At 47.5% G+C, this 25,633-nt stretch overlaps 1 protein-coding gene across 1 annotated transcript in view; it reads left to right on the plus strand.

Annotated features, from left to right (window-relative positions):
* Nucleotides 1–576: 576 nt before the first annotated feature.
* CRKL (CRK like proto-oncogene, adaptor protein) overlaps nucleotides 577–25,633 on the plus strand; it is a 31,809-nt gene continuing 6,752 nt past the window's right edge. The window contains exons 1-2 of the mRNA XM_082641682.1: nucleotides 577–1,341; nucleotides 12,400–12,865. Coding sequence (XP_082497808.1) covers nucleotides 1,031–1,341; nucleotides 12,400–12,865 — 777 coding nt within the window. The 5' untranslated portion in view covers nucleotides 577–1,030. The remainder of the gene's footprint in view (nucleotides 1,342–12,399; nucleotides 12,866–25,633) is intronic.

A 25,633-nucleotide genomic window follows, 5' to 3' on the forward strand; every position in this document is an offset into this window, starting at 1 on the left:
CTCCGGGCTGCAGGTTTACCTCAACAGTCATTCATTCCACCAAGATTTGAGCATCAGCTCAGGGTGGACGGTGCGCCAGGCCCAGAGCTGAACGAGGCGAGGCAGACCAGACCCTGCTCCCTTAAACTGACTGTCCCGTGCGGGTGGGGGCGGCCGGGGGCCGGGGTCCCAGCGGGGCTACGCCTGACAGCGTTCGCACCTGCCCGGCACCACCTGAGCGTGAGGAACGGTCGGCTCCGCGACCCCTTAACCTGGCCATCCCGCTGCGGTCACCCCGGCCCCGCGGGGCCCATCGCGCCCGTCAGCTCACCTAGGGGCCGCGCCGCCGGCCGAACCCAGGCTGCACTTCCCGCTTTGTTCCCAGAGCGGGTTCTGGAAGCGCCGCGCGTGCCCAGCCCCAGCCGCTTCCAGGCAGCGCCCCCAGCTGCCCGGGAGGGAGCGCGGGGGCGCGCACGAGCGGCGCACGCCCGTCCCGCATGCCCGTGCTCCCGATTGGCCGCGCCGCGTGACGTCACCGGGAGGCCCCGGCGGCCGCTGGGAGCCGGCGCCCGCGCGTGCGCAGACGGAGGGCGCTGAGCGGAGGGGGAGGTGGCTGGCCGCTTCTCCCGCGTCCGCCATTTTGTTGCTGTGGCTCTTGGGAGCGGGCTGGGCGAAGCGAACCTGGCGGCGCGGCGCTCCTGGGGGTCTGGTGCTTGGCTTGGCCGCGGGGCTCGGTGCGGAGCGGCGGGGGCGCGGGGCCGGCGCGCGCCGGGCCAGGAGTGACCGGAGGGTCCCGGGTGGCCTCTGCCGCGCTTGGCTTCACCGCCGCGACCCGGCTGGGCCCGCACCCCCGAGCCGGCTCGTTCCGTGAGGCGGCCCCGGAGCAGGCGGGCGGTGCGGAGGATGCTGCGGGCCCGCGGCCGCGAGGAAGGTGCCGGCTCGGCCCAGTAGGTGCGCGGTGAGCTAGAGGCCCGGCCCGCAGACGATTCGGGTTGAGCGTCCAGCGCAGGCAGAGCATCCCCGGCCCGCCCGGCCCAGCGCCCGGCCCGCCATGTCCTCCGCCAGGTTCGACTCCTCGGACCGCTCGGCCTGGTACATGGGGCCCGTGTCTCGCCAGGAGGCGCAGACCCGGCTCCAGGGCCAGCGCCACGGCGTGTTCCTTGTCCGCGATTCGTCCACCTGCCCCGGGGACTACGTACTGTCCGTGTCCGAGAACTCGCGGGTGTCTCACTACATCATCAACTCGCTGCCCAACCGCCGCTTCAAGATCGGGGACCAGGAGTTCGACCACCTGCCGGCCCTGCTGGAGTTCTACAAGATCCACTACCTGGACACCACCACGCTCATCGAGCCGGCGCCCAGGTGCGCGGAGGGCGTGTGCGGGCGGGGGTCGGGGCTGGACCCGTGGCCCCCCTTTCGGAACCGGTTACTTTCCGGAGGGCATTCCGAACCGAAGGCAGTGTCAGGATCTGGGTCATTGTTGATGAAGGGGTGCGTCTTAAATGTGTTGAGTTGCGGGTGCCTAGTTGAAAATGGACGCTTTTTGCCTTCGTTACGTTGTTGGTTTAATTATCCTGCTAAAGCAGAGTTTTGTTGTTGTTTTTTAAACCTTTTTTGGGCCACGGATTGAGACTCTGAAGCTAGCCTACCCCCCCACCCCCGCAAGCACACACGAGTTTGCACACCTTTCAGGGTTTTTGAACTCCAGGTTAAGACCTGGACTGCAGCTTTTGGAACACTGGGCAGATGAAAATGCTTTAGCGTTTAGAAACAAATACCTTTAAGTGTGAAATATCAGAAGTATATATTGATACCCTGGTGCCAAGTTTGAAATAACCTAGGCATCTATTTTATAATACATTAATTACAAAAATTGTAAAAGAAGGTGCGTTGGCTTCAAAGAAGACTTTTTTTTTTTTTTAACAGTTTCCCCCCAAGCTGGACCGTCCATAGACTGGAAATCCATTTGGTTAAATTCCAAGGAGGAATGAGGCTAGAATGTTACTAAGGGAATTTTTTGAATGACACTCATCTTAATTCTATCTTACTTGAATTTCAGGTGTACTTTTTGTGTTAAGTTTAATGACTTAGTATCTGTTTTAAAGTTAACCCGGAGTGACACCGATCATTAGGCATCCTCTTTTCATTTGATTATTTGCCTTAATCAATATTTTGCTAGAGGTTTCTTTTATTTAAATTACGCCAAATTTGAGCTGAAGAGATTGTCTAGAATTTTAAAAGTAAAAGGTATTTCACTGCCCAGTTGATTTCTTAAACATTTGTTTAAAAAGGACAGATTTTTCAGGATGAGATGTTTCTGACTTTACAGATTCTCTGACAGGATGCTACTCTGAGCTCTAAACACTAAAAGCTATTATATCAATTAAGGAGCACCCACTGGACGCCTCAGCGTTGCTTCTGTGGAATATAGAGAAGGAACAACGTGACAGTGGAATGACTTTGAGGTTAACTGCAGAAGTAAATGGGTTTTAAAAACTGGTGAGAACGTGATTATAAATCAGATAGTGTATAACGAAGACCTAGACACCAAAAAGAATCTGATTGGTGAAACCTCCAGGTCCCTGAAGATACTGGTGACTGGAGTCAACTTTCAGCACATAGAACCCACAGTAATGAGATATTAAATACGTTTAAGTTCCTAGCTTGTGGAGGTGAATTATATCATTAATTTCAGGCATTTAGCATACCATGCTGTGTGCCAGGTGTTGTGCTTACTTGGAGGTGACAGGTACTATAATGCAGCTGTGAGTGAATAACTAGATCCCCTTCTGGGTGGAGAAAAAGGATTGTGCCGCAGCGGCTTCCCCGCAGAAACGACCCCAAACTTCCCCTTCAGGCGTCTTCCCAGGTGCCCTTGTAACTTTGTGAGTGTGGTGCCTGCCCTCACACCTCTCATCCTCCTTCCCGGGAGCCAGCCCTGCACACCCATGCACACCTGCGGGCCTTCGTTCGACTGCTGGCCCTCCGTGGAGCGCCTCCCTCCACCAGTTTCTCACCTGCGGAAATCCTCCCTGTGGTGCTGGGGCCTTTACCTGACCCCCTCGAGTTCAGCCTTGATTGTTTCTCTTCTGTGCCCTCTGCCCCAGGCATTTTGCTGTAGTTTAGTTTTTCCTTTTCCCTGCTGTTTCCAAGGGCTGTCACAGTGCTGGTTGAATCAGATCCTGGCTGGATTTACTTTGTCACACAGAATCTGGATTGCCTCTCCTGAGGATTTGGTTGATGTATTACCTACTGTAGGAGACAACGCCAGGCAAGCCTTGGCCAAATGCAGAAATCAGAACGATGCATTTTCACACTCCAGACAGGATAAATAAAGTGGTTTAACTTTTTTAGGCCTCAAAACTGAGCTCCTGAAGCCAGAGTTTCATGCCCCTTGGCTAATAGTTCTTTTTGGGAGTCTGTTTTACTTAGTGAAAGGTCACAACTGTATGACTTCCTCAGAATTTAAGGTCTGGTGCTTGTTTTGCGCTAGTCTGATCTTTTTTATTGGAATGCTCCTTAACTTTTTTTTTTTTTTTTTTTTTTTTAATTTTTAGCTGTGTTGGGTCTTCGTTTCTGTGCGAGGGCTTTCTCTAGTTGTGGCAAGTGGGGACCACTCTTCATCGCGGTGCACAGGCCTCTCACTGTCGCGGCCTCTCTTGTTGCGGAGTTAACTTAATTTTATATTTTTATTCAAATATTACAGGAGAATTATGTTCTAGTGATGGGTACTGGGAAAGAGGGGTGACAGACATGCTTTCTCTATCATGGAACTTAGATTTTAGTGGAGGAGACAGACGGAAAAGTAGAAAAATAAAATACTACAAGATTTGTGAATGCTATGAAGGAAATCAATCTAGGCTGAAAGGATCTAGTAGAAGGGACTTACCTGAGGTGGTGAGGTCAGAGAAAGCAGAGGTCAGAGAAACTGCAGAACGGAGGAGGAGCAAGGCTTGGGCGAGGAGGGGGAGAGCTTATGCGAAGTCCTGGGTTGGGAAAGACAGCAATGTGATGTGAGTGTGGCTCTGAGATGCAGATCTAGAAGAGTTTGGACAGGTAATGGTCAAAGGCAGGAAATTGGGTGCCATGGAAGGGGTTTGAAGCCGGGAAGTGACCTGAGGCTGTTACTGCAATCCAGGTCAGAATGATGGTGACTGATGAGTCGCCCATCCATCCATCATAGAGACATTATGTAGACTGAGTGATGGCTGTGGTTTGAAAATAAGTTGCTGGTGGGAGGGGGGATGATGGGGAAGAGAAAGGAAGAGACAAAGATGACTTGGTATATTTGTAGCTGTCTGTTCTCTGGGTTATCTTATTGTCTTTTGAGTTTGTCTGTGGTATTCATTTCTGTCTTAGATTTTAAATTTAAACACGAAAGGTATGTCAGTGGCTTTTGACTTTTGAATGACCCTAAAAGATTCTTTATCTGCATATGGGTGTAATTTTTATATTAAAAATCATTTGATAAACAGAAACCTTGTGGTTTTCACCTCCATTTTACTTGAGTATAAACGCTTTTAAGATTCTGTTTATTAGGTTATAGTTAGTATTCAGGTAGGCGCTACTGGTTTTTTTGTTTCTGTTTTAATAGAGGCTATTTCCAGTTTAACAACAGAGTGTTTCAGGTTTCTGAGTGGATTTAGTTTAGCTATGAAATACATTTTCCTACGGTTTAGCAAATTGAAAGTGTGTTTTGCGTAGCTTGCTTTGCTTATAAAATTTTCCAGTTCTAGCTTATGTAGCTATATGATGGCTGGGAGAAAAATCATGAGAAGTAAAAGTTGAAAAACTGAGGCAAGTTGACCCATAGAGAAAACCCTGTTTTTTACTCAGCAGACATTGCTCATTGCATGTGCTGGTAATATGGAACTAACATTGACTCAGCAGTCCCTGTCATGCTCTTGAGGAGCTTCCTGGTTACTGAGACTTTATTTAAAAGGCCAAATTCATGTCATCTGATACAGACAGTAGCTGTGGGAGGGCGGAGGAAGGATGTGCAGCCTAACCTGAGCATCCCGAGGGGACCCTCACACGTGTGCCACAGAGGCCACACCGTGGGGGACCGGAGGGTACCCCAGGTAGCATGGCCATGCCTCCCCCCACGGCCCCTGTCTGAATATTTAAGGGAACTTTTGGACTTTTATAATTAGGAGTCGGGGAGAAGGATTAACAGTGATTTTGGTTAGCATAGAATTGGACACTGTGGATAAACCTTTGAGTTTCTTCTTACCAATAGTTTAAATCACCTAAGTTCAATTTAGATGGGATCCATAAACGTCATTACGCTGGGAATGGAGTCTCGCCCAGGTGAGAATTGTGTTCCCATGGCACAGCACGTAAAGTGCTGATAGCCATTTGCTTTGTGACCTTTCTCTTGTTTAAGACTCAAATTCAGAGAACTTTTTATCTAAGAATTCTGCTCTTGATCTGAACAGTTGGACTAGGTTCTAAGGTGCTAAGGTTCCTTCAGGCTAAAATATTTTAGTTCTTTCTGATAAGTGAAAGGGGGCAGTGGTGATTATCCTGGAGTTGGAGTTGAGATCACAAGGAGTAAGGTGGGACCAACAGGCATGTGCAGCTGGTCGGGAACGACAGCCGAGTGTGAGTTCTGCGGTGGTGAGGCGAAGAGGCTTGGACAGCAGCAAACCAGGTGGCACACGGGATCTCCTGGTCTGTGGAACAGATTTAACCCAGGCTTAGGGGAAATGCTTCCCTGTGTCTTGGGCATTTTAATTTCAGCAGGAATTTCAATATATTGAGGCCTACTGTATCCCAAAGCCCAATGCTAGACTCAAGTCATATAATGGAAGTAAACCATGGCCCTAGCTTTTGAGAAGCTCAGTATACTGAACAAATGAAAATAGAATACCATGGGAGCTTAAAAGCAAGGATGGTCAACTAAAGGGTCAGGCAGGGCCTGAAAGGGAAGGTGCTCTGTGAACTGGTTCTTTTTTTTTTTTTTAAACATCTTTATTGGAGCATAATTGCTTTACAATGTTGTGTTACTTTCTGCTGTGTAACAGAGTTAATCAGCTATATGTATACATATATCCCCATATCCCCTCCCTCTTGTTTCTCCCTATCCCACCACTCTAGGTGGTCACAAAGCACCAAGCTGATCTCCCTGTGCTATGCGGTTGCTTCCCACTAGCTAGCTATTTTACATTTGGTAGTGTATATATGTCAATGCTACTCTCTCACTTCGTCCCAGCTTACCCTTCACCCTCACCATGTCCTCAAGTCCATTCTGTACATCTGCATCTTTATTCCTGTTCTGCCCCTAGGTTCATTAGAACCTTTTATTTATTTTTTTTAGATTCCATACATATGTGTTAGCATACGGTATTTGTTTTTCTCTTTCAGACTTCACATGAACTGGTTCTTGAAGGGTAAGAACAAGTGTATGAGGTAGAAGAGGTGCTGGGAAAGGCACAGGTGTGGTTCCTGTGAGTGAGGGGCCGCAAGCTAGGAAGTTAAAAATGCTGAACTGTGAAGGGCCTCTGCTTTGTACATGAGTTTAGTAGTGGGAGCCCTCTAACGTTTTTAAGAAGAGAACTGTCATGGTCAGTTTTATTTTTTAGAAACTGGTGTGGGCGGGGTGGTGAGAGTCTGGAGTGTGGGGTTAATTAAGGGCTGTTACAGGGGAAAGGATTGTGAGAAGCTGAACTGAGATCTCTTGTGTTGGAAATATAAGGTGGAAGCCGACGACAGCCATCGCTGGGCGGTTGCCTGTAGGTGAGTGGAGAGCTGTGGCTTCAGGGATGATTTTTTTTTTTCCCTGCGGTACGTGGGCCTCTCACCGCTGCGGCCTCTCCCATTGCGGAGCACAGGCTCCGGACGCGCAGGCTCAGCGGCCATGGCCCACAGGCCCAGCCACTCCGTGGCACGTGGGATCCTCCCGGACCGGGGCACGAACCCGTGTCCCCTGCATCAGCAGGCGGACTCCCAACCACTGCGCCACCAGGGAAGCCCTTCAGGGATGATTGAATGGTGCCTCTGAGAGAATGGAGAGGAGGGATGGGGGGGAGGGGTTGATGGTTTTCAACAGGGAAGCCAGGCGGGGTTCAGCAATCTGATGAGTTTGTTAACGAGAAGAGGGTTGGGGGCCAAATGTACAGATTTGGGTCTAAGCTTTGGTGGAATCCGCAGAATGAGCAGAGGTAGAGAAGCTGTGGATGGAGGTGCAGAAGCAGGCACCGACAGAGAGCCATTGGTGAAGGTGCGAAGCCAGGGATGGAGGGAGAGTCCTCCGTGCTCAGGGCCACCAAGGGATAATGACATCCATTTACCCATGTACTCACTGGCCTTATTATGTACTAAGAACTTGGGGGACAAACAATGAATTAAAACCAAGTTCCGCCGGAAGCACTTTGAGCAGATGGGTACTTAGCTAGTCTTCTTGGAATTGATTCTTTTACCATCTGTTTTGTTTTCCGACTTTTTATTGTGAAATCTTTCATACATACACAAGAGTATGTGTATACATGAACATAATAAGGAAAATCTTCCATATCCATGTTACCCCCTTTAAAAACTAGAACAGGACCTTTGAAACTCTCTCCTGCCAGAAGTTGATTGTATTGCTTCCTTAACAGGAATAAGGTGATTGTAAGCATAGAAGGCATTAAAGCTGAAGTTTAAAGAAAATGTTTTATCTGTGATTTATACACGCAACTGAGAATGCTTTTAACCAGAGGAGGAGGGAGATTCATTGTCATTCGTTGAGGAGCGTCTTCTCTTCCAGAGCTGGCGAGAGAGGGAGAGGGAGAAGCAGCAGCATGGGTCTGGTGTGCTTGATGGGCTTGGGAAACTGTGTGTATGCTGGATGCTATTTACAGTCCTGATGAAGGAACAAATTGCGAAACAATTGAGAAACAATGAGTTGTTCCAGTTTTATGTTTCCTACTTCTTTGGGCAGTGGGGTCTAATATGTTAAGTATTTCTGACCTGGCATCATCATGCTTTCATCTCTGCAGTGGGACTAATGTGTAATTTGCAGGGGATTTTGATGAATACACGAGTTTGAGAAAATGGGGAGTGGAGGGCTTTGAATTTGTTAGGGGTGTGGCTGGGAGGTTGAGTTCCTGTCATATTTAGGGATGTCTGTGCGTGTGCCGAATCAGGAAAGGAGCCCCAGGTCACTGTAGCAGTGAAGTGGAGAAAGTGTAAGCTGTCCTCCCTCTTGTCAGGTCTGCACGAGCACCCTCCCCAGCTCTGCCTCTGCTATCTAGACCAGGCCTCAGCGAACTCACAGTGAAGGGCTAGCTGGTCGGCACTTTAAGCTTTGTGGGCCCTGTTGTCCCCATCCCAGCTACTCAGCTCTGCCCTCGTACTGCGGAAGCAGCCACAGACAGCCCATGAGCGCACGGGCCTGTCTGGGTTCTACTCAAACCTTATTTGTAAAACCAGCTGGTAGGCCGGTGGCCTGCAGGCCATAGTTTGTGGACCCCTTGGCCAGACTCACAGATAATTTTTGTATAGTGTACTGGAGCCGAGAATGGTCATTACTTTTTTAAGGGTTATATGAAAAGAAGACTATCTGACAAAGGCCATATGTAGCCAGCAAGCCTCAAATGTGTGCCGGCCAGCCTGCTCCTGGCCTTGCTTGTGGGAACCAGCCAGCCCCGCGAGCTGTGGGGAAGCTGGGAAGGGAACGTTTGAACCCTTGGGCCTCTGAGTCTTCTGATGTAGAATCAGAATGCATAAGCCTGTCTCCCACGAAATCTTTCAGCTTTAAAGGGGGCTAGTCTTTGGCTTTTTCTGCACCATCCCCTTGCCTGTTCTGACCCTTAGCAGAACTTGACCCCGTCAGCTTCTGTGGGACACATGAATGACACTTGGTGCTCTCATTTGCCTTCCAGTCTCTGTCGCTACTAAGTTTGCAGCCTTTTGAGAGCAGGAACTTGGTTTTAATTCATTGTTTGTCCCCCAAGTTCTTAGTACATAATAAGGCCAGTGAGTACATGGGTAAATGGATGTCATTAGTGTTAATCCCTACTGGAGCTGTACTAGTGTTCTCACGATCTGTGGAACTGCTTTTAACTTTTAACTGTATAAACAGTAAAATAACCCTTGGAGGCATCTGCAGTGGAACCAAGTGTGCTCTTGGTGAAGTATCTGAGATTTGTATAGTGTGACCCAAACTCTCACAGAATCTCCGTGGCCCTTGAATTAGGATCAGGGGTGTACTTTCAGGGGTGGGGGGTGAGGAGCTGATGGGGTGCTTAGTGCTGGTCAGGAACTATTGTGGGTGTTTCACACACAGCGTTAATTCTCAGACACCTGAGAGACCCACGGGTTGTCCCTGTGGCTGACAAGCTGAGAGGCTGTGAGTGAGGACACTGCCTTGTGCAAATCCAAGTGGAAAGCATTGTACCTCCCAGGATTGCTATGGGGATTTCAGTAATTTACTGTCTGCCAAGACTGCAGGCAGTCCCCGATGGAGGTATAAGTGTCAGCCTTTTCTTTGTTTTGCTGTTCCTGCTCACTCTTTTTTAGATATACTGATAGTAAGCAGTTTGCCCCTTTGTTGTCAGGTTGTTAATAAGTAATAAGGCCTTTGAGGTTTTAAATCACTCCAACCACCAAGGTATCCTGACTACTGTGAAGCTAGTCACTTACATTAAAAAGATGTAAGTTTTGCCAACTTACAAAGAAAGACTTTTGGAGAGTAGTGTGGCAAAATGTACCAAGGGCCGTGAAAACGTTCCTGTTCTTTAATCCAGGATTCTAGGCTTTACAAGAAATACAGTGCAGGGAAATTAAATTCAAAAGAGTGTGTGAAGATGGTAATAGAGAGAAATAAGAAGCATTCAGAAACACAGGGATGCTTGTTTGCAGCAGGCTCACCGAATGAAGCAAGAGCAGTATAGTGGGGAGACGCAGAAAAACTGCCCCTGGCATGCGTACATGGGACTTTTTTTTTAAAATAAATTTATTTGTTTGTTTGTTGGTTGGTTTTTGTCTGCATTGGGTCTTCGTTGCTGTGCGTGGGCTTTCTCTAGTTGCGGCAAGCGGGATTCTCATTGCGGTGGCTTCTCTTGTTGTGGAGCACAGGCTCTAGGCGCAGACTTCAGTAGTGGCACACGGGCTCAGTAGTTGTGGCTCACGAGCTTAGTTGCTTCGTGGCATGCGGCATCTTCCCGGACCAGGGCTCGAACCCGTGTCCCCTGCATTGGCAGGCAGATTCTTAACCACTGCGCCACCAGGGAAGTCCTGTACGTGGGACTCTTAAGAAAGAAAGCCGTACATGGAAGCATTTAAGTTTCCGTCAACAGATGAATGGATAAAGAAGATGTGGCACATAATATATACAATGGAATATTACTCAGCCATAAAAAGAAACGAAATTGAGTTATTTGTAGTGAGGTGGATGGACCTAGAGTCTGTCATACAGAGTGAAGTAAGTCATAAAGAGAATGAAACAAATACCATATGCTAACACATATATATCGAATCTAAGGGGAAAAAAAAGGGTCATGAAGTACCTAGGGGTAAGATGGGAATAAAGACACAGACCTACTAGAGAATGGACTTGAGGATATGGGGAGGGGGAAGGATAAGCTGTGACAAAGTGAGAGAGTGGCATGGACATACATACACTACCAAACGTAAAATAGATAGCTAGTGGGAAGCAGCCGCATAGCACAGGGAGATCAGCTAGGTGGTTTGTGACCACCTAGAGGGGTGGGATAGGGAGGGTGGGAGGGAGGGAGACGCAAGAAGGAAGAGATGTGGGAACATATGTATATGTATAACTGATTCACCTTGTTATAAAGCAGAAACTAACACACCATGGTAAAGCAATTATACTCCAATAAAGATGTTAAAAAAAAAAAAGAAAGCAAGCCGTAAAGTGGGCGGATGGGAGGCAGGGAGGGAGGAGGGAAAGAGAACTGTAGCTACCTTGGGGCAGGAACTGTGGGATTTTTTTCTCTTTTGTTTTCCTTTTTTTTGCTGAATGTTGTAACATGGTAACACTTTTTTAAAAAGAAACTTTTTTTTTAAATTAAAGTGCTTCAACTTAGGAGATCATGTTGTTATGTGAAACAACTTTTTAGGTCATTAATTGGGGGAAAAGGAGGGAATGGCCGTCATCTACTGGAAGACAAAACAACTGTAGTCAGTGGTTAGGCAGGCATAGGCCCTATCCCAGCGTTCTCCCTCGGGCTGCTCCAGAACCAGCCTTGGTGATGACTCTGCAGGCGTCACCCCCTAAAAAAGGTGGAGACTCTGGGTGAAGTTACTCTGGTGTAGATTCTGTGCTTCAAAAAAGTTAAGGGGAGGAAATGCTAACAGCAAAATAGGTTTTCCCAAAACTTCATGTATTAGCAACTTTCCAGAACACTTCTTAGGTGAAGAGAGACCTCTGTACTTCTCTTGCAGAGGGGCATTCCAGATGGGGTGTTGCTGAAGAGAAGGGGGACAGTGCTTTTCTTTTTTTCCCTTTAAAAAAAAATTATTTATTTATTTATGTATGTATGGCTGTGTTGGGTCTTTGTTGCTGTGCACATGGGCTAGTAGCAGAGAGCGGGGGCTACTCTTCCTTGAGGTGCACAGGCTTCTCATTGCGGTGGCTTCACAGAGCACGGGCTGCAGGCGCGCAGGCTCAGTAGCTGTGGCGCATGGGCTTAGTTGCTCCACAGCACGTGGGATCTTCCTGGACCAGGGCTCGAACCTGTGTCTCCTGCATTGGCAGGCGGATTCTTAACCACTGTGCCACCAGGGAAGCCTGGGATGGTGCTTTTCTAACCGACTCTAGGTGGTTCCGGGTGTGCAGGGCAGACTCACAGGGGAGCTCCGAGAGCGGGTGGCCGGGGGTGTGATGCTTAGGTGAGAGCTCTTGAGTCTGAGCTTTTCCATGAAATTTTTCACGTTTTCATTTGGAGGCTCAGATGATGATTCCTGTACAAGATGCAGTATGGGTTGTTGTTTTTTTTAAAAATTATAATGCAAGTATATACTCCCTTTTCTGGTTTTTATATTTTGAGGGGCACAGAGGCCTTTGTCATCTCTCTGGGTGCCCGGGGAAGTGTGCAGGGTGCACGTCCTAGATTAGGACCAGAAGGAAGAGTGTGTGGTGGTTGTGATGGGCCTAAGGAAGGAGGCAGCTGAACTTACTGGGGATTTAAAAATAATTTTAAAAATTCAGACCAGGTATCTGTATGTGTAAACAAAAGCTTCCTATGAAACAGAGATATGTGGGAGGGGTGCTATGCACCTAACTTTAATATTCAAGATATTAACTTCGATTGCATTACAAACTACAGAGGGTAAAACAGTGTGACAGGACCTTCTTAATGACTGAGAATATGGAGAGGGAAATAATTTGTTATTGAGTTAATTGGTTTATTTTAAAAGTTTGGCAAACACTGATATAGAGTAAGATTTTTCTCTTAATTTTCTCTCTCTCTGAAGGTATCCGAGCCCACCAATGGGATCTGTATCAGCACCCAGCCTGCCTACAGCAGAAGAAAATCTGGAATATGTACGAACTCTCTATGATTTTCCTGGGAATGATGCCGAAGACCTGCCCTTTAAAAAGGGTGAGATCCTGGTGATAATAGAGAAGCCGGAAGAACAGTGGTGGAGTGCCCGGAACAAGGATGGCCGGGTGGGGATGATTCCCGTCCCTTATGTGGAAAAGCTTGTGAGGTCCTCGCCACATGGAAAGCATGGGAATAGGAATTCCAACAGTTACGGGATCCCAGAACCTGCTCACGCGTATGCTCAGCCTCAGACCACGGCTCCTCTGCCTGCAGTTTCCAGCACTCCTGGGGCAGCGGTCAGCCCTTTGCCATCCACACAGAATGGACCTGTCTTTGCAAAAGCAATTCAGAAAAGAGTGCCCTGTGCTTATGACAAGACCGCCCTGGCATTAGAGGTAAAATCTACTAAGGCTGGTTCTTTGGGTCCTTTGACACTCAGTTTTTGTTCTCTTTGGCCATGGCTTGCGGGAATCTCAGTTCCTCGACCAGGAATTGAACCCGTGCCCTAGGCAGTGGAAGCACGGAGTCCTAAGCACTGGACTGCCAGGGAATTCTCTAAAAATACATATTTTTAGAAGAATGGTCCCATATATTTTTGTGTGTTATTTTTTTACTGATGTATAAATTTATATAAATTACATAAGTGAGGTGGGCCCTAAATATTATTGTATTAGAATATGGGATTTGGTACCACAGTTTCCAGCTCTTTCATTTATTGATAACTTATGAAAATGGTTTGTGAATCACACATTGCAATGTAAGTATCATTATAATATGAGTACAGTTTTATACTCTTCTTTCGTATCATTACATCACGTGTGTTAGAGAAACTGAGATTAAGTTATTGCTTGTTCCGTGTGTGTTCACCCCGAGGTCACAGCAGGGCAGAGCTGGGAGGCAGCCCAGGTGCATGGCAGGAGGATGAAGTCATGGGGCCTGTTGCTTCAGAGCAGCCTGCCCTCAGATTCAAAGGGAGCTGTGATTTTTGTGTGTGTTTTTTTCACTGGTTATCCTCAGGTTTTTTTGGACCAAGAGTAATACCCAAGTGAACTACACCTGGAGGTTTGGTTCAGAGTCTGAGATTACTTCTTCCTCTCATGTTGGCTCTAAGGAAAGAGCATCTGAGGCAGGGAATGGGGCTGGGGGGGACCTGGTGCTTTTATACTTGGCAGTGGAAGAACAGGAAGGGAACCAGAGAGGCTCTCTCCACAGATGGAGGCCTGGCTGAGTAGGCCTGCTGGCCTTCTCATCCCCACACAGACCTGCCCTTGCATGGTACACACCTCAGCACCCTAAAATAATTTGGGGTGTTCTGGGCTCTAAATACCTTCCAGTTTGCTTAGTGGTTTCAGGCTCTGGGAGCACTTCCACATCTCTGGTCTCCTCATGGGAGTGGGGAGCTAGGATTTAGACTTGTGTTATGCAGCTGACGGTTGGCACACCAGGGTGAGATCCTGGGGGTCCAGGCTCCCAGTCAGAATTCCAAGCCCCGTAAAGGAAGTCAGGACGTGGGTTCTTACCTGAGCCAGGATTTAAAGCCTCACTCCCTTTAGGACGCCTGTGTGTTGACTTCTAGCTCTAAGATGTGCGGTTTAGAAACCCCTGTCTCCCATGTGTGTTCTTTGGAGTGTGCACAGGGGGTTGTAGAGGGGATCACTCAGAGCCTGGGGAGTGGATACATAGGTGGGTGGCTTAGGGAGGCCAGGGTGAGGAGAAGGAGCCTGGTTCGTGAAGCATATTTGAAGATAACCCATCTTCTCCGCCGTTAACACTGCTCTTCTAGCCTCAGGCCCCAGAGACGGATCTCCACACCCGAGCCGCCTCGTGACACCAGCCCAGCTGTGTCAGCCTTGTGAAAGGCTGCCTTAGGTGATTAGAGTATTAGTGGACCCAAGAAGTAGACCTTTGCCAAATTCCACTTCATGGTATTTCCTGTGCTGTGTGTTTAAATGAGACTTTCAGCTATGCCATAAATAAGTATGTCTGTGAATTATGTTATCTTCTAAAACTGATGCCTGTCGGATCTTGTTAAAAACAGTCCCCTCTTGGGACTGTTGCAACTAGGTTACCAGGAAAAGTATTAAAATTAAAATAAGAAAGGTGAGACAAGTAGGACAAAATGTGCCAGTAATTGAAGCTTCATTATTCCCCTTGAGATGGTGTTACAAAGTGAGGATGGTTCAGGTGAACTTTACTTCCTGAGTTAGTTCACAAGGTTTTTTCATAAAACTTGAGTTTTGAAAGAACATTCCTGCACGTGAAGAGATATTTTAAGAGAGGTCTTTGTTTAGACACTTTGCTCTCTTGCTTACCTCTTTTCAGGAAGCGACTTTATCCTTGGGATTTGGTTTGAAAGGGGAGCCTCCCGTGCCCTTGGTGGAGCAGGGCTGGAAGGGCTCCTGGGAAGCAGGGGTGTTCTCAGGTGGTGGGGAGTGGCGAAGGCCTTTCCAAAGGTAGATCGTTGGCAGAAGAGAATGTTTGGAGCAAGGATGCTGTGGTCATTACAAAATAACCTGCAGTCCAAGTTGTGTCCTCTGACACAGCGGCCCGCATTCGAGTCCCAGCTGTTCCTGGTGTGATCTTGGGCACGTTTCTCAAATTCTCTAAGCCTAAAAGTCACCCTGGCTCTGAGAGTTGATGTATGTTTGTTAATCATCCATTCATGCATCCAACCTGTGCGGGGTGCCTTGTAGGGTCCTGCCACCAAAGAGCTTGCCACCTAATGAAAGATGAGAGGCAGAAACCAGCAGTGTGGTAAGTGATCTGATAGCACAGAATAGGTGGGAGCAGAGATGGAGGTAGGAGATGGGAATGTGGGTGGGTGTTGGTCTGGGAAGGCTTCCTGCAGGAGGTGACCCTTGAACTGAGTTTTGAAGGATGACTAGAAGTTAGCTGGGTGAAGTGGGAGGAGGCGTTCCCGGCAGAAGGAAGAGCTTGCAGGAACGAGGACACCGCTGTGTAGCTGCAGGTCATTGAGAGTGTTGGGTGTGTTGGGCAAAAGACAAAAGCTTGGACGTGAGCTGTGACCATATCAGCAGAGAGCTAAGCTGAGGAGGTGAACAATTTTCTTGTGGCCTTCATTGAGGCATGAAATCGCTGGTTTCTCACAACTGTTAGAGGTTCTGAAGTTTGCAGGTGGGCAGTTTACCTTTTTATTGATTGATTTTTAAGTAATTTAGAGCAAATGCTTGAGTCTCCCTATAATATCAGTCTCCCATACTCATGTTCCAGTATACTTCCCTGACTAGAAAAGGGCAGAAATTTGTTAGCACCTTCAGAGTTGTACTTAGCTCTGGGCACACACAGCCAGGAGTCTGAATGGAGCCTCATGGAGCAGTGCCCCGTGGTGTGGGCTAAGGGAACAGCGGTGAAGTGGGGTAGGGGCTGCAGGTGAGGTGTGGAGGGAGTGGGGATGGATCGATGGAGTCAAGGAGGGCAAGTGGGGTGGTCTTTAGCTCTGTCTTCATGATGCCTCAGCTCCTACCTCAGCCTCATCATGGACACCTCCAAAAACATTCCCTTCTTCAGCAGAGGTTTCCTGAAGTGCCTGGATGTGGCTTCAGGAGTGGGGAGTGCAGCGGGGAGCAACGCAGAGGACCCGTCTTTGTGGAGCCTGGGACACGGTCTCATGACATGGTCTCTGCTCCCACCAGGGAGAAACCAGCCACTTCATCCCTGTCCTGTACCTGCCTCGCTCAGTGTGGGCCCCTGCAGTTGTCCCTCTTGAGGTTTTTGTTGGTTTTGGTTTTTCGGTCTTACCCACCTGTATGCTTCTGGTCTTTTAAAATCCTGATTACATCAGGTAGCATATTGATCACCCCCTCGGTTTCTTGTTATCTGCAAATTTCATAAATGCACGATCCAGATCCTTCTCTGCAGCCTCTCCTGATCCATGTCTGATATCTAAAAAAGGACAGTGAGGTTGGTCTGGTGTGACTGGTTCCTGACTGAGCCCATGCTGCCTTCCGGAGACCCTTTTTCCCATTCTAAATGCTCATAAGCCATCTGTCTGCTAATTGCATCCAGAATTTTGTCCAGGTTTGATCTCAAGCTCACCTTTTGTGTTTCATAGAATTTGCCATCATCCCTGTTAGAACAAAAACCAAGAGACTTGACCCTTCATAAGCCTGTGAGTGTTCTGTGATGTAATTCTCTGTGGCAGATGACCAGCACTGGACTGGTCCTGTTTGCCAGTGTGTTTGGTCAGCACTTGGATATCTGTCCTTATCAGCATGAGGCCATCCTTTCATCTGTGGTGCATGTTTTTTCTGTGAGCTCACCAGCATGCTCAAGAAACCTGCTCTTCACTCCCATTGGGGTCATCTGTGATTGTGTTGTTTACATTTCTTGGGTTGTCTACTCCCCATTTTGAAAACCCCTAGACATTGAGCTGCATCTGGTCTCAATCTTTTGAATTGACCTTCCTAAGACCCATGGTACTACTTCCTTCACTGACTGGCCTAGAATTCCCAGATTTCTGCTTCCACCAGTTGGTTTTGCTTCATTGGTTAGAATTAAGTGTTCGCGTTAGCAGTTTCTTCATTGCTGCTTCTATTTACTGAGAGGAAGTTATCTACAAAGCAGATGTAGGTTTCCTCAGTGCTGATTGTGTTTTTCTGCTCTCCGGGATCAGCTGTGAGTTCCTGTGGCTGGAACTCTATGCCCACAGTGATGTCGGGTCTGCATTGTGGAGGTCTGTAAGGGTCAGAGGCGTAGCCTCCCAGTGTGAGGGGGCTGCTCTGTCTCAGCGATTCCCCTCCTCACCAAGGCTTGTCAGAGATGCCCACAAGCTCACACCCACCTTCTTTTTTTTTTTTTTTTTTTTTTTTTGCGGTACACGGGTCTCTCACTGTTGCGGCCTCTCCCGTTGCGGAGCACAGGCTCCGAACGCGCAGGCTCAGCAGCCATGGCTCACGGGCCCAGCCGCTCCGCGGCATGTGGGATCTTCCCAGACCAGGGCACGAACCCGTGTCCCCTGCATCGGCAGGCAGACTCAACCACTGCGCCACCAGGGAAGCCCTACACACCCACCTTCTTAAGGACTTTCATCAGGGCTGCTGGGCTCCTTCTCCATCCTTCTGTCGTTGACATGTCACTTGTCCTTAACAGCATCCAGTTTTAGGAATTCTGTACCTAAGGTAACATTTTTTTTTTTAGCATATCATATTCTCATTGGATTGTGAATTAGAGAATATTCTTAAAAGGGTTTTGTTTCTCTTTCTTACTATATAAATTGAGTAAGAATACTGTGAAATTGGGGCCCTAGTGTGGTTCAGACAAGGCCAGTCCCAGCCTGGTCATTAAGCTAACCTCAGTTTTCCATACGTGGTAATAGCTACTGTGTAAGGAGAACCATCAGCTAGGGGCTTCACAGAGAATATTTTAGTTGATCCTCATAGCTGCCCCATTTTATGCACTTAGAACTTGAGGTTTGTTTAATTTGTTGACAGTTTCATAGTTGGTATGTGATAGAGCTAGGACTCAGCCCACACAGTCTTTCTTTAGACAGCTTTATTGAGATAAAATTCACATATCATACAATTTACCCATTTAAAGTGTACAACTCAGTGGTCTTTGGCATGTTAAATTATTCATTTTTTTTAAATTGTGATGAAATGTGCATAACAGAATTTACCCTTTTTAAGTGTACAATTCAGTGGTATTAATTGTATTCACAGTGTTGTGCAGTCATCACTGTTTCCAGAACTTTTTCCTCACCCCAAACTATAACCATTAAGCAATAACTCCCCACCCTCCTCTCCTGAGGCCCTGGTAACCTCTAGTCTACCTTCTATCTGTATGAATTTGCCTATTCTAGATACCTCATATAATAAAGTATACAAATACATAAAGTATTTGTCCTTTGGATTGGGCTTATTTCACAGAGCATAATGTTTTAAGGTTCATCCATGTTATAGCAAGTATCTTCATTCTTTTTATAGCTAAGTAAAATTCTATTGTATGGATAGAGACCATATTTTGTTTATCCATTCATTAGGTAATGGTTGTTAGAGTTATTTCCACCTTTTGGTTATTGAGGATAGTGTTACGAACATTTATCTACAAGTTTTTGTTTGAATACCTGTTTTCAGTTCTCTAGGGTATATGCCTAACAGTGGAATTGCTGGGTAGCTCTTTGTTTAACTTTTGAGGCCAACTAAACTGTTTCCACAGTGGCTGCACCATTTTACAATCCCACAAGCAATCCACAGTTCTCCACATCCTCATCAACACCTGTTATTTTCCTTCTTTTTAAAATTTATAGCCATCTTACTCTCTATAAAGTGGCATCTTGTGGTTTTGATTTGCACTTCTGTAATTACTAATTATGTTAAAGTGTCTTTTCTGTGCCTCTTGGCCATTTTTATATCTTCTTTAGGAAAATGTTCAAGAGTTTTGCCCATTTTTATTTTTATTTTATTTTACTTTTTTTGCCCATTTTTAAATTGGGCTGTTTGGTTTTTGTTGTTGAGTTTTAGGAGTTTTTCATATATTTTGGATATTAAACTCTTATCAGAGGTATGATTTTTAAATACTTTTTTCCCGTTCCGTAGGTTGTCTTTGTACTTTCTTGTCAGTGTACTTTAATGCACGTTGTTGATTTTGATGAAGTCCATCTTATCTATTTTATCTTTTGCTGCTTGTGCTTTTGATGTCATACCTAAGAATCCATTGCCAAATTCAGGGTCATGAAGATTTACCCCCATGTTTTCTTCTAAGAGTTTTATGGTTTTAGCTTTTACGTTCAGGTTGTGTATCCATTTTGAGTTAATTTTTGTATATGGATTGACATGGGCGTCCAAATTCTTTCTTTGCAGTAGAAAGTCCAGTCGTACCATACCATTTGTTAAAGAAATTGTTCTTTCCCCATTGAATGGACTTGGCACCCTTTTCAAAAATCAGTTGGCCAGGGAATTCCCTGGTGGTCCAGTGGTTAGGACTTTGTGCTTCCATTACAGGGGGCATGGATTCCATCCCTGGTTGGAGAAGTAAGATCCCACAAGCCGCAAGATGTGGCAAAAAATAATAATCATCAGTTGGCCAGAGATGTATGAGTTTATTTATGAACTTTCAATTCTATTCCATCGATCCATATGTCTGTCTGTGTGCCAAGACCACACTGTTTTGATTTCCATAGCTTTGTGTAGTGGGTTTGAAGTCAGGAAGTATGAGTCCTCCAACTTTGTTCTTCTTTTTCAAGATTGTTTTGGCTATTCAGCATGCCTTGCAGTTCTATATGAATTTGAGGATCAGCCTTTCCATTTCTGGGGGGCGGAAATAGCTGTTAGAATTTTGGTAGAAATTGTGTTGAATTTGTAGATGACTTTGGGTAGTGTTGACATCTTGAAAATATTGTCTTCCTATCCACGAACACTGGATATCTTTCCATTTATTTAAGTCTTTAATTTCTTTTAGCAGTGTTTTGTAATTTTTGGTGTACAAGTCTATCACCTTGGTTAAATATATTCCGTTACTTTATTCTTTTAGATGCTATCATAAATGGAATTGCATTCTTTTTTTTCTTTTTTTGGCTGCACCGTGCAGCTTGCGGGATCTCAGTTCCCCAACAGGGATTGAACCTGGCACGACAGTGAAAGCGCCGAGTCCTAACCACTGGACCACCAGGGAGTTCCCTGGAATTACATTCTTATTTGCTCACTGCTGGTGTATAGAAACACAACTGATACTGTGTGTTGATCTTGTACCCTGCAAATTGGCTGAGTTTTATTAGCTCTAATAGCTTTCTTCTGGAATCTTTCTACATATAGGATCAGGTCATCTGTGAATGGTTTTACTTCTTCCTTTCCATAGCCCACCTTCTCTTGCACCATGGCATACCTTTAACCCCTGACTCATCCTAAAATAAAACCCCTGTGTTTTCATAAGAAGTGTTAACCAGTAAGTAGCCCTCTTGAACCAAGTTACTACCCTGAAGGATAATGGCAATTTTAAAGAGACTGAGTCTTCAATATTAAAAACCAGTCAGTAGGGCTTCCCTCATGACGCAGTGGTTAAGAATCCGCCTGCCAATGCAGGGGACACGGGCTTGAGCCCTGGTCCGGGAAGATCCCACATGCCACAGAGCAACGAAGCCTGTGCGCCACAACTACTGAGCCTGCACTATAGAGCCCATGAGCCACAACTACTGAAGCCCGTGTTCCGCAACAATAGAAGCCACTGCAATGAGAAGGCCGTGCACCACAACGAAGAGTAGCCCCCGCTCACCGCAACTAGGGAAAGCCCGCACGCAGCAACCAAGACTCAACGCAGCCAAAAATAAATTCAATCAATCAATCAATCAATCAATCAATTAAAAAAAAAAACACCAGTCAGTAGCATCCGGTTGTAGGTGAGGGTACATGAGGCCATTTGATGGCTGCTCAGGGCACATGGACACGGAAGGTTTGATTCAGGTGCGGGTGCCCAGAGCACACGGGGCGGTGTTAGAGCAGGCAAAGGGCCCAGGCAGCTCCATGAGGGCTTCTTTCTGTTTTGTGTCCTTCCAGGCCTGGCACATGGATGTTCAGCATGCGTTAAATGAGTGAACGAATGAAAGCCACAAACGGCAGGATGAAAGCTGCCTGGTGATTTTAGCACGTGGGTTTTTGCTTTGTTTTATATCTTTTTTGGGTTATGGACCCCTTTGAGAATCTGGTGAAAGCTGTGGACTCTTTCTCCAGAAAAACAACATATATTAATATATTTACATATAGTTCTGCATATATTTTGAGGATGTTTAATATCTGAGACCCATTCCTGTCACCGAAGTTAGGACTTCTGACTCCAGTGTAACCCATTGCGCTCCTGATCTTGTTTTTATGGAGCCTGACTGGGGAAGCAGAAAGCTGCTGTGGCAGCCAGTGCTGGGGCCTCCTGCAAGGAGGACTGCTCTTTGAATCAGGTGCCAGAAGACAGGCGGCAGAGTAATTTCCAGAGCTCCTTTTCCCACTCGGGACAGGTAGGGCTCCAGGAGACCATGGCCACATCAGGAAGTATCCTCTTGGCATCTCCCTCTTCCTACCCCTCGTGTCAGCCTCACAGAACGGAGCTTGCTAGTGTGTGCTCCATCTTAGGGTTGAAGCAAACCCTCCCCAGTGTGCTGGCAGTTCTTATCATGAGGAGGACTGTCACAGGGTGACAGTAAAGGACATAAGGACGTAAGGAATGTTTTCTCGATCTGTTGATTGGGTTGGCCACACCTTCCAGGCTCACAGTGGTCCTTGCGCTGAGTTGGTACCCAACCACTTCAAGATTTATCTGCCTTCCAAAGTGAGTGCTGCTTTGGGCTCAGCCCTTCTACCATGAAGCCCAAGGAAGGGCACCGGACCAGCACTGAGAGCTCCCAACCGTGCTGGGCCCTGGACCCGAGGGGCTGTGTTGTCAAGCCGTGGAAGAAGCCAGTCCACAGCCAGGCCCGTCCCATGTGTGGTGTTCTCGGGCTCGGCCCTGTGGAAGGGGGCCTTCAACTGAGGTAGAAAACAGCACGAGGAGTGACGGGCTGTGTTTTGACATGTGAGGGCTCCTGCAAGGCCAGAGTGTGGCATTAATGGTCAGGTGGCCATCAGAAGTCTCCCAGCCCTTCTACCCTCCTGGGCTGCACCCAGCCGGGCTCTGCTACTCAGGGTCCCTCAGGCTAAGGCCTCGTCCTCGCCCCTGTGCTCTGCAACGTGGACTCAATACTGCTTTTCAGCCACTCGCTTTTTGCACTGTTTTTATCATTTAACAGACATTTGCTGAGTGTCTGCCACGTCTAGACAGTGGGTTATTTATTGTCTGTCTCACAGTGAAGAGGGTAGAACTGCAATCAATGTGCAGCACATCTCACTGAACTGATTAGGCAGAATTAGCAGAAGGTATCCTGTGAAGACCATCAGAGTCAGGAGTGAATTGGCAGGGGTGCGGGTGGGATGTTCTGGCACCTTCCTCTGCATCCTCCCGTGGTCTTCCTCGTTGCTTGGGACCCTTCACAGTGACGTATCAGACTTCGAGTCTCCAGGCCTTCCCCTCGTCTCCTCTCTCTAACAGGCATCCTTCCCATCCCCCGTCGGTTTTGAGAGGACCCTTGTTACTGACAGGGTTGAAAACCCACTTTAGTACAGTGCTTCTCCATTGCTGGTTCCAGTTCTCCCCGGAACCAGCCAGAGGACAGTGACAGCTGGTCGGGGGCATGATCGTGGGGTGGGGACTGGGTCTACTCAGGAATCTCTACGCCAATAGCAGCTACTGTTTACTTCGCTGGGTGTTATGGTTAACACTTCCATTTAGTGCTTCCTTTAATTATTGCAAGAACCTTCCGAAGTCAAAAGGAAACGGAGACTTGGACAACTTGAACAGTTTGTCACAGTAATGTAGCCCTAAAAGTGGCAGAACCAGGACATCAGTCCAGCCCTGCCCCACTCCAAAGGTCATAGCGTGAGTCACCGCATGGTGCCACCCTAAACCTGCTTTAAGCAGAGACTGCTTACCTCCCGCTGTTGTAGATCTTAGATCTTAGTTTCAGGTGTGTCCTGAGTACACAGTACAGAATCCAGCCCATCTCCAGTGGCGGCCGCCCAGAGCCCTTCCTGCTCTCAGTGGCGGTGTGTGCAGCTTTATAAGGCCGTTTATGGGAGCTGGGATTGTCCTTAAGGTGTGTTTGACTTTGGTCAGGGTTGCTTATGTTCCTTCAGTTGTGGAAGCAGAGCAGAGATCCAGGGTTTCTTAGGACCAGCTTGGCGGTGCTGGGCAGTAGCCTGGAACATGGTTTTTAACATCTTACGCTGTGTAGTCCTGTGGTCGCACTTCCAGTACATCACGTCCCTGCATCTGTCATACAGCCCATCTCTGGGGAAGACCTTGGCAGGCTTGAGAAACTGAAAGGAAGCCACTGTGATTGGGGTGAGGGTCAGAGATAGGAAGAGTCAGGGACCAGAGGAGGCAGAGCCTTGGAGACAGGAATTTGGATGTTGCTCTTGTGCAAATAAATGGTGTTGGGGGTTCAAAGGCAGAGCAGTGACCTAATTATCTTTATGTTTTCAAAAGGTCTGTCTTCTACTGTCCTTAGGCCCTTGTGCCTGTCACTTCTGTCCTCAGAACCTTGCTGCTTACTTGGTCATCTGTCTCTAGCACGTACGGACAGCAGCCTGTTGTTTTTTCTCTTTTCCCTGATTTTGCAGACTTCCCTGGAAAGTTTACAAGAGCCCTGCGACATGGAATGCAAAATGAGCGAAACCAGCCTCCTCCTTCTGAGAGTGCTGTGTGGGGGTGGGGGACGAGGGGGAGCAGAATGGAGCCCCCATGGAGCAGAGGGGCAGCGGAGCAAGAGGGAGGTGAAGTCTCCTGCTTCAGGTGCCTCAGGGCATCAGCGGGAGGGGACTCGCCCGGGGCCATTGACCTGGGCCCATTGACCCGGGCCCCAGGAGTTCCTTGGTGGTAGGTGGGGGCCAGGCTGGGGGAGAGGAGGGGTTGGGAGCTGGGCTGAATGGCGAGGGTGGCAGGGGATGGAAGGTGGCTGGGCTGGTAGAGCCAGGCAGTTGGGGGGGGCACCTGGAGGAGGGGGCATTAGCAAGAGGTCTCAGCATGTTCCTGGCCCCCGGACTGGAGGAATAAGCTCAACCAGAATCTGGGAGAGGGCTGCTGGGGCCAGGTTTTCAGGAAGGTGAGATTTTTTCTGGCACATTTATCAAACATCAGCTAAGGCAGGCTAAGATTACAAACTTGAGGCAAAATATATGCACTCTGGGCATCCAGAGTCCAGGTGAAGATAGAAAAGCATAGATAAAAGACAGAATTCCCAAAGTATTTTTTGTAGGATGTCAAATGAGTGGAGCAAACAAAAACTTCAGTCTTGGGGAGAAGCCGTTGATCCTGACATCTGCCAACAGCACCTATCAGCCAAAACTGCATTATATTTGTTTCTTTTTAGTCTCAGCTATTCTGGCCTTAGTCTTTTTTTTAAAAAAAAACATCGTTGTCAGAGTCTGATCTGGCTCTGAGTGCAGGCCTACCTACAGACTGCCCAGGGACCCCCAGGCCATCATCCCTTTGCATCACAGCGTCCACCTGGGCGTTAGCTCACCTGGTCCCTCTCCCGTTTGCTCACCACATCTTTACAGGCACGCACGCACACACCCTCTTATTTGTCCTTGCCTTTTCTTTCTTGCTTTTTTCGGAAATTTTTTAAATTAATTAATTTATTTTTGGCTGCATCAGATCTTCGTTGCTGCGCGCGGGCTTTCTCTAGTTGTGGCGAGAGGGGGCTACCCTTCATTGCGGTGCGCGGGCTTCTCATTGCGGTGGCTTCTCTTGTGGCGGAGCACAGGCTCTAGGCGCACGGCTTCAGTAGTTGTGGCTCGTGGGCTCTAGAGTGCAGGCTCAGTAGTTGTGGCACGCGGGCTTAGTTGCTCTGCAGCATGTGGGATCTTCCCGGACTAGGACTGGAACCTGTGTCGCCTGCATTGGCAGGTGGATTCTTAACCACTGTGCCACCAGGGAAGTCTCATGTCCTTGCCTTTTCTTATACTTATTTCAGTACATTGATTATATTGTATTTTCCATAAGTCATTTTGTAATGGTGTCAGTAGTTTTATATCCATGAATTTTCATTTCTTTCCTATTTCATTATTTTAAAAATAAAGACAGGTAATCATTTTCTTAGCTGAAAAGGAAATAAGGAAAGAACATGCTCTCATATGTTGGAGAGAAAATGTGCCAGTGAGGCTCCCCACATCGGTGGCCTTGTTTTGCTCCAGACATGAGACAGCTGTTTCCTGCAGTGAAGACTTGAGGAGGCCAAGGGTCTGGGGGAGGTAGGGGTGGGGGTGGCTGCAGGGCCTGGGTTTGTAGTATCCCAGCAGCTCCTGCCTGCAGAGGATTCTCTCTGCTCACCTAGGCCCCATCTTAATTTTTGTGTTAGATGAGTTTCATCTCATGTCTTAAGTTTGTGCTTAAATATTTTTTTTAATGGAATAAGACAGATTGGACACAAGTCATGACTGCAGATCCCCATTGACTTCAGCTCCCTTGGATCTTCAGCTTTGTGATTTCTGCACAGTCTGCCCTGCAGCTCAAGGTTCCATCTGCAGTAGAGCTTTCCTTGGCTCCGATCTGACAAATATCTTCACTAGAGATAGCAATGTGGTCATAATCAGAGTTTTCCTCTTTTATGACTTCTGTGTGGTAGG

This window comes from Mesoplodon mirus, assembly GCF_964341445.2.
Source record: "Mesoplodon mirus genome assembly, chromosome: 13".
Lineage (NCBI taxonomy): Eukaryota > Metazoa > Chordata > Mammalia > Artiodactyla > Ziphiidae > Mesoplodon > Mesoplodon mirus.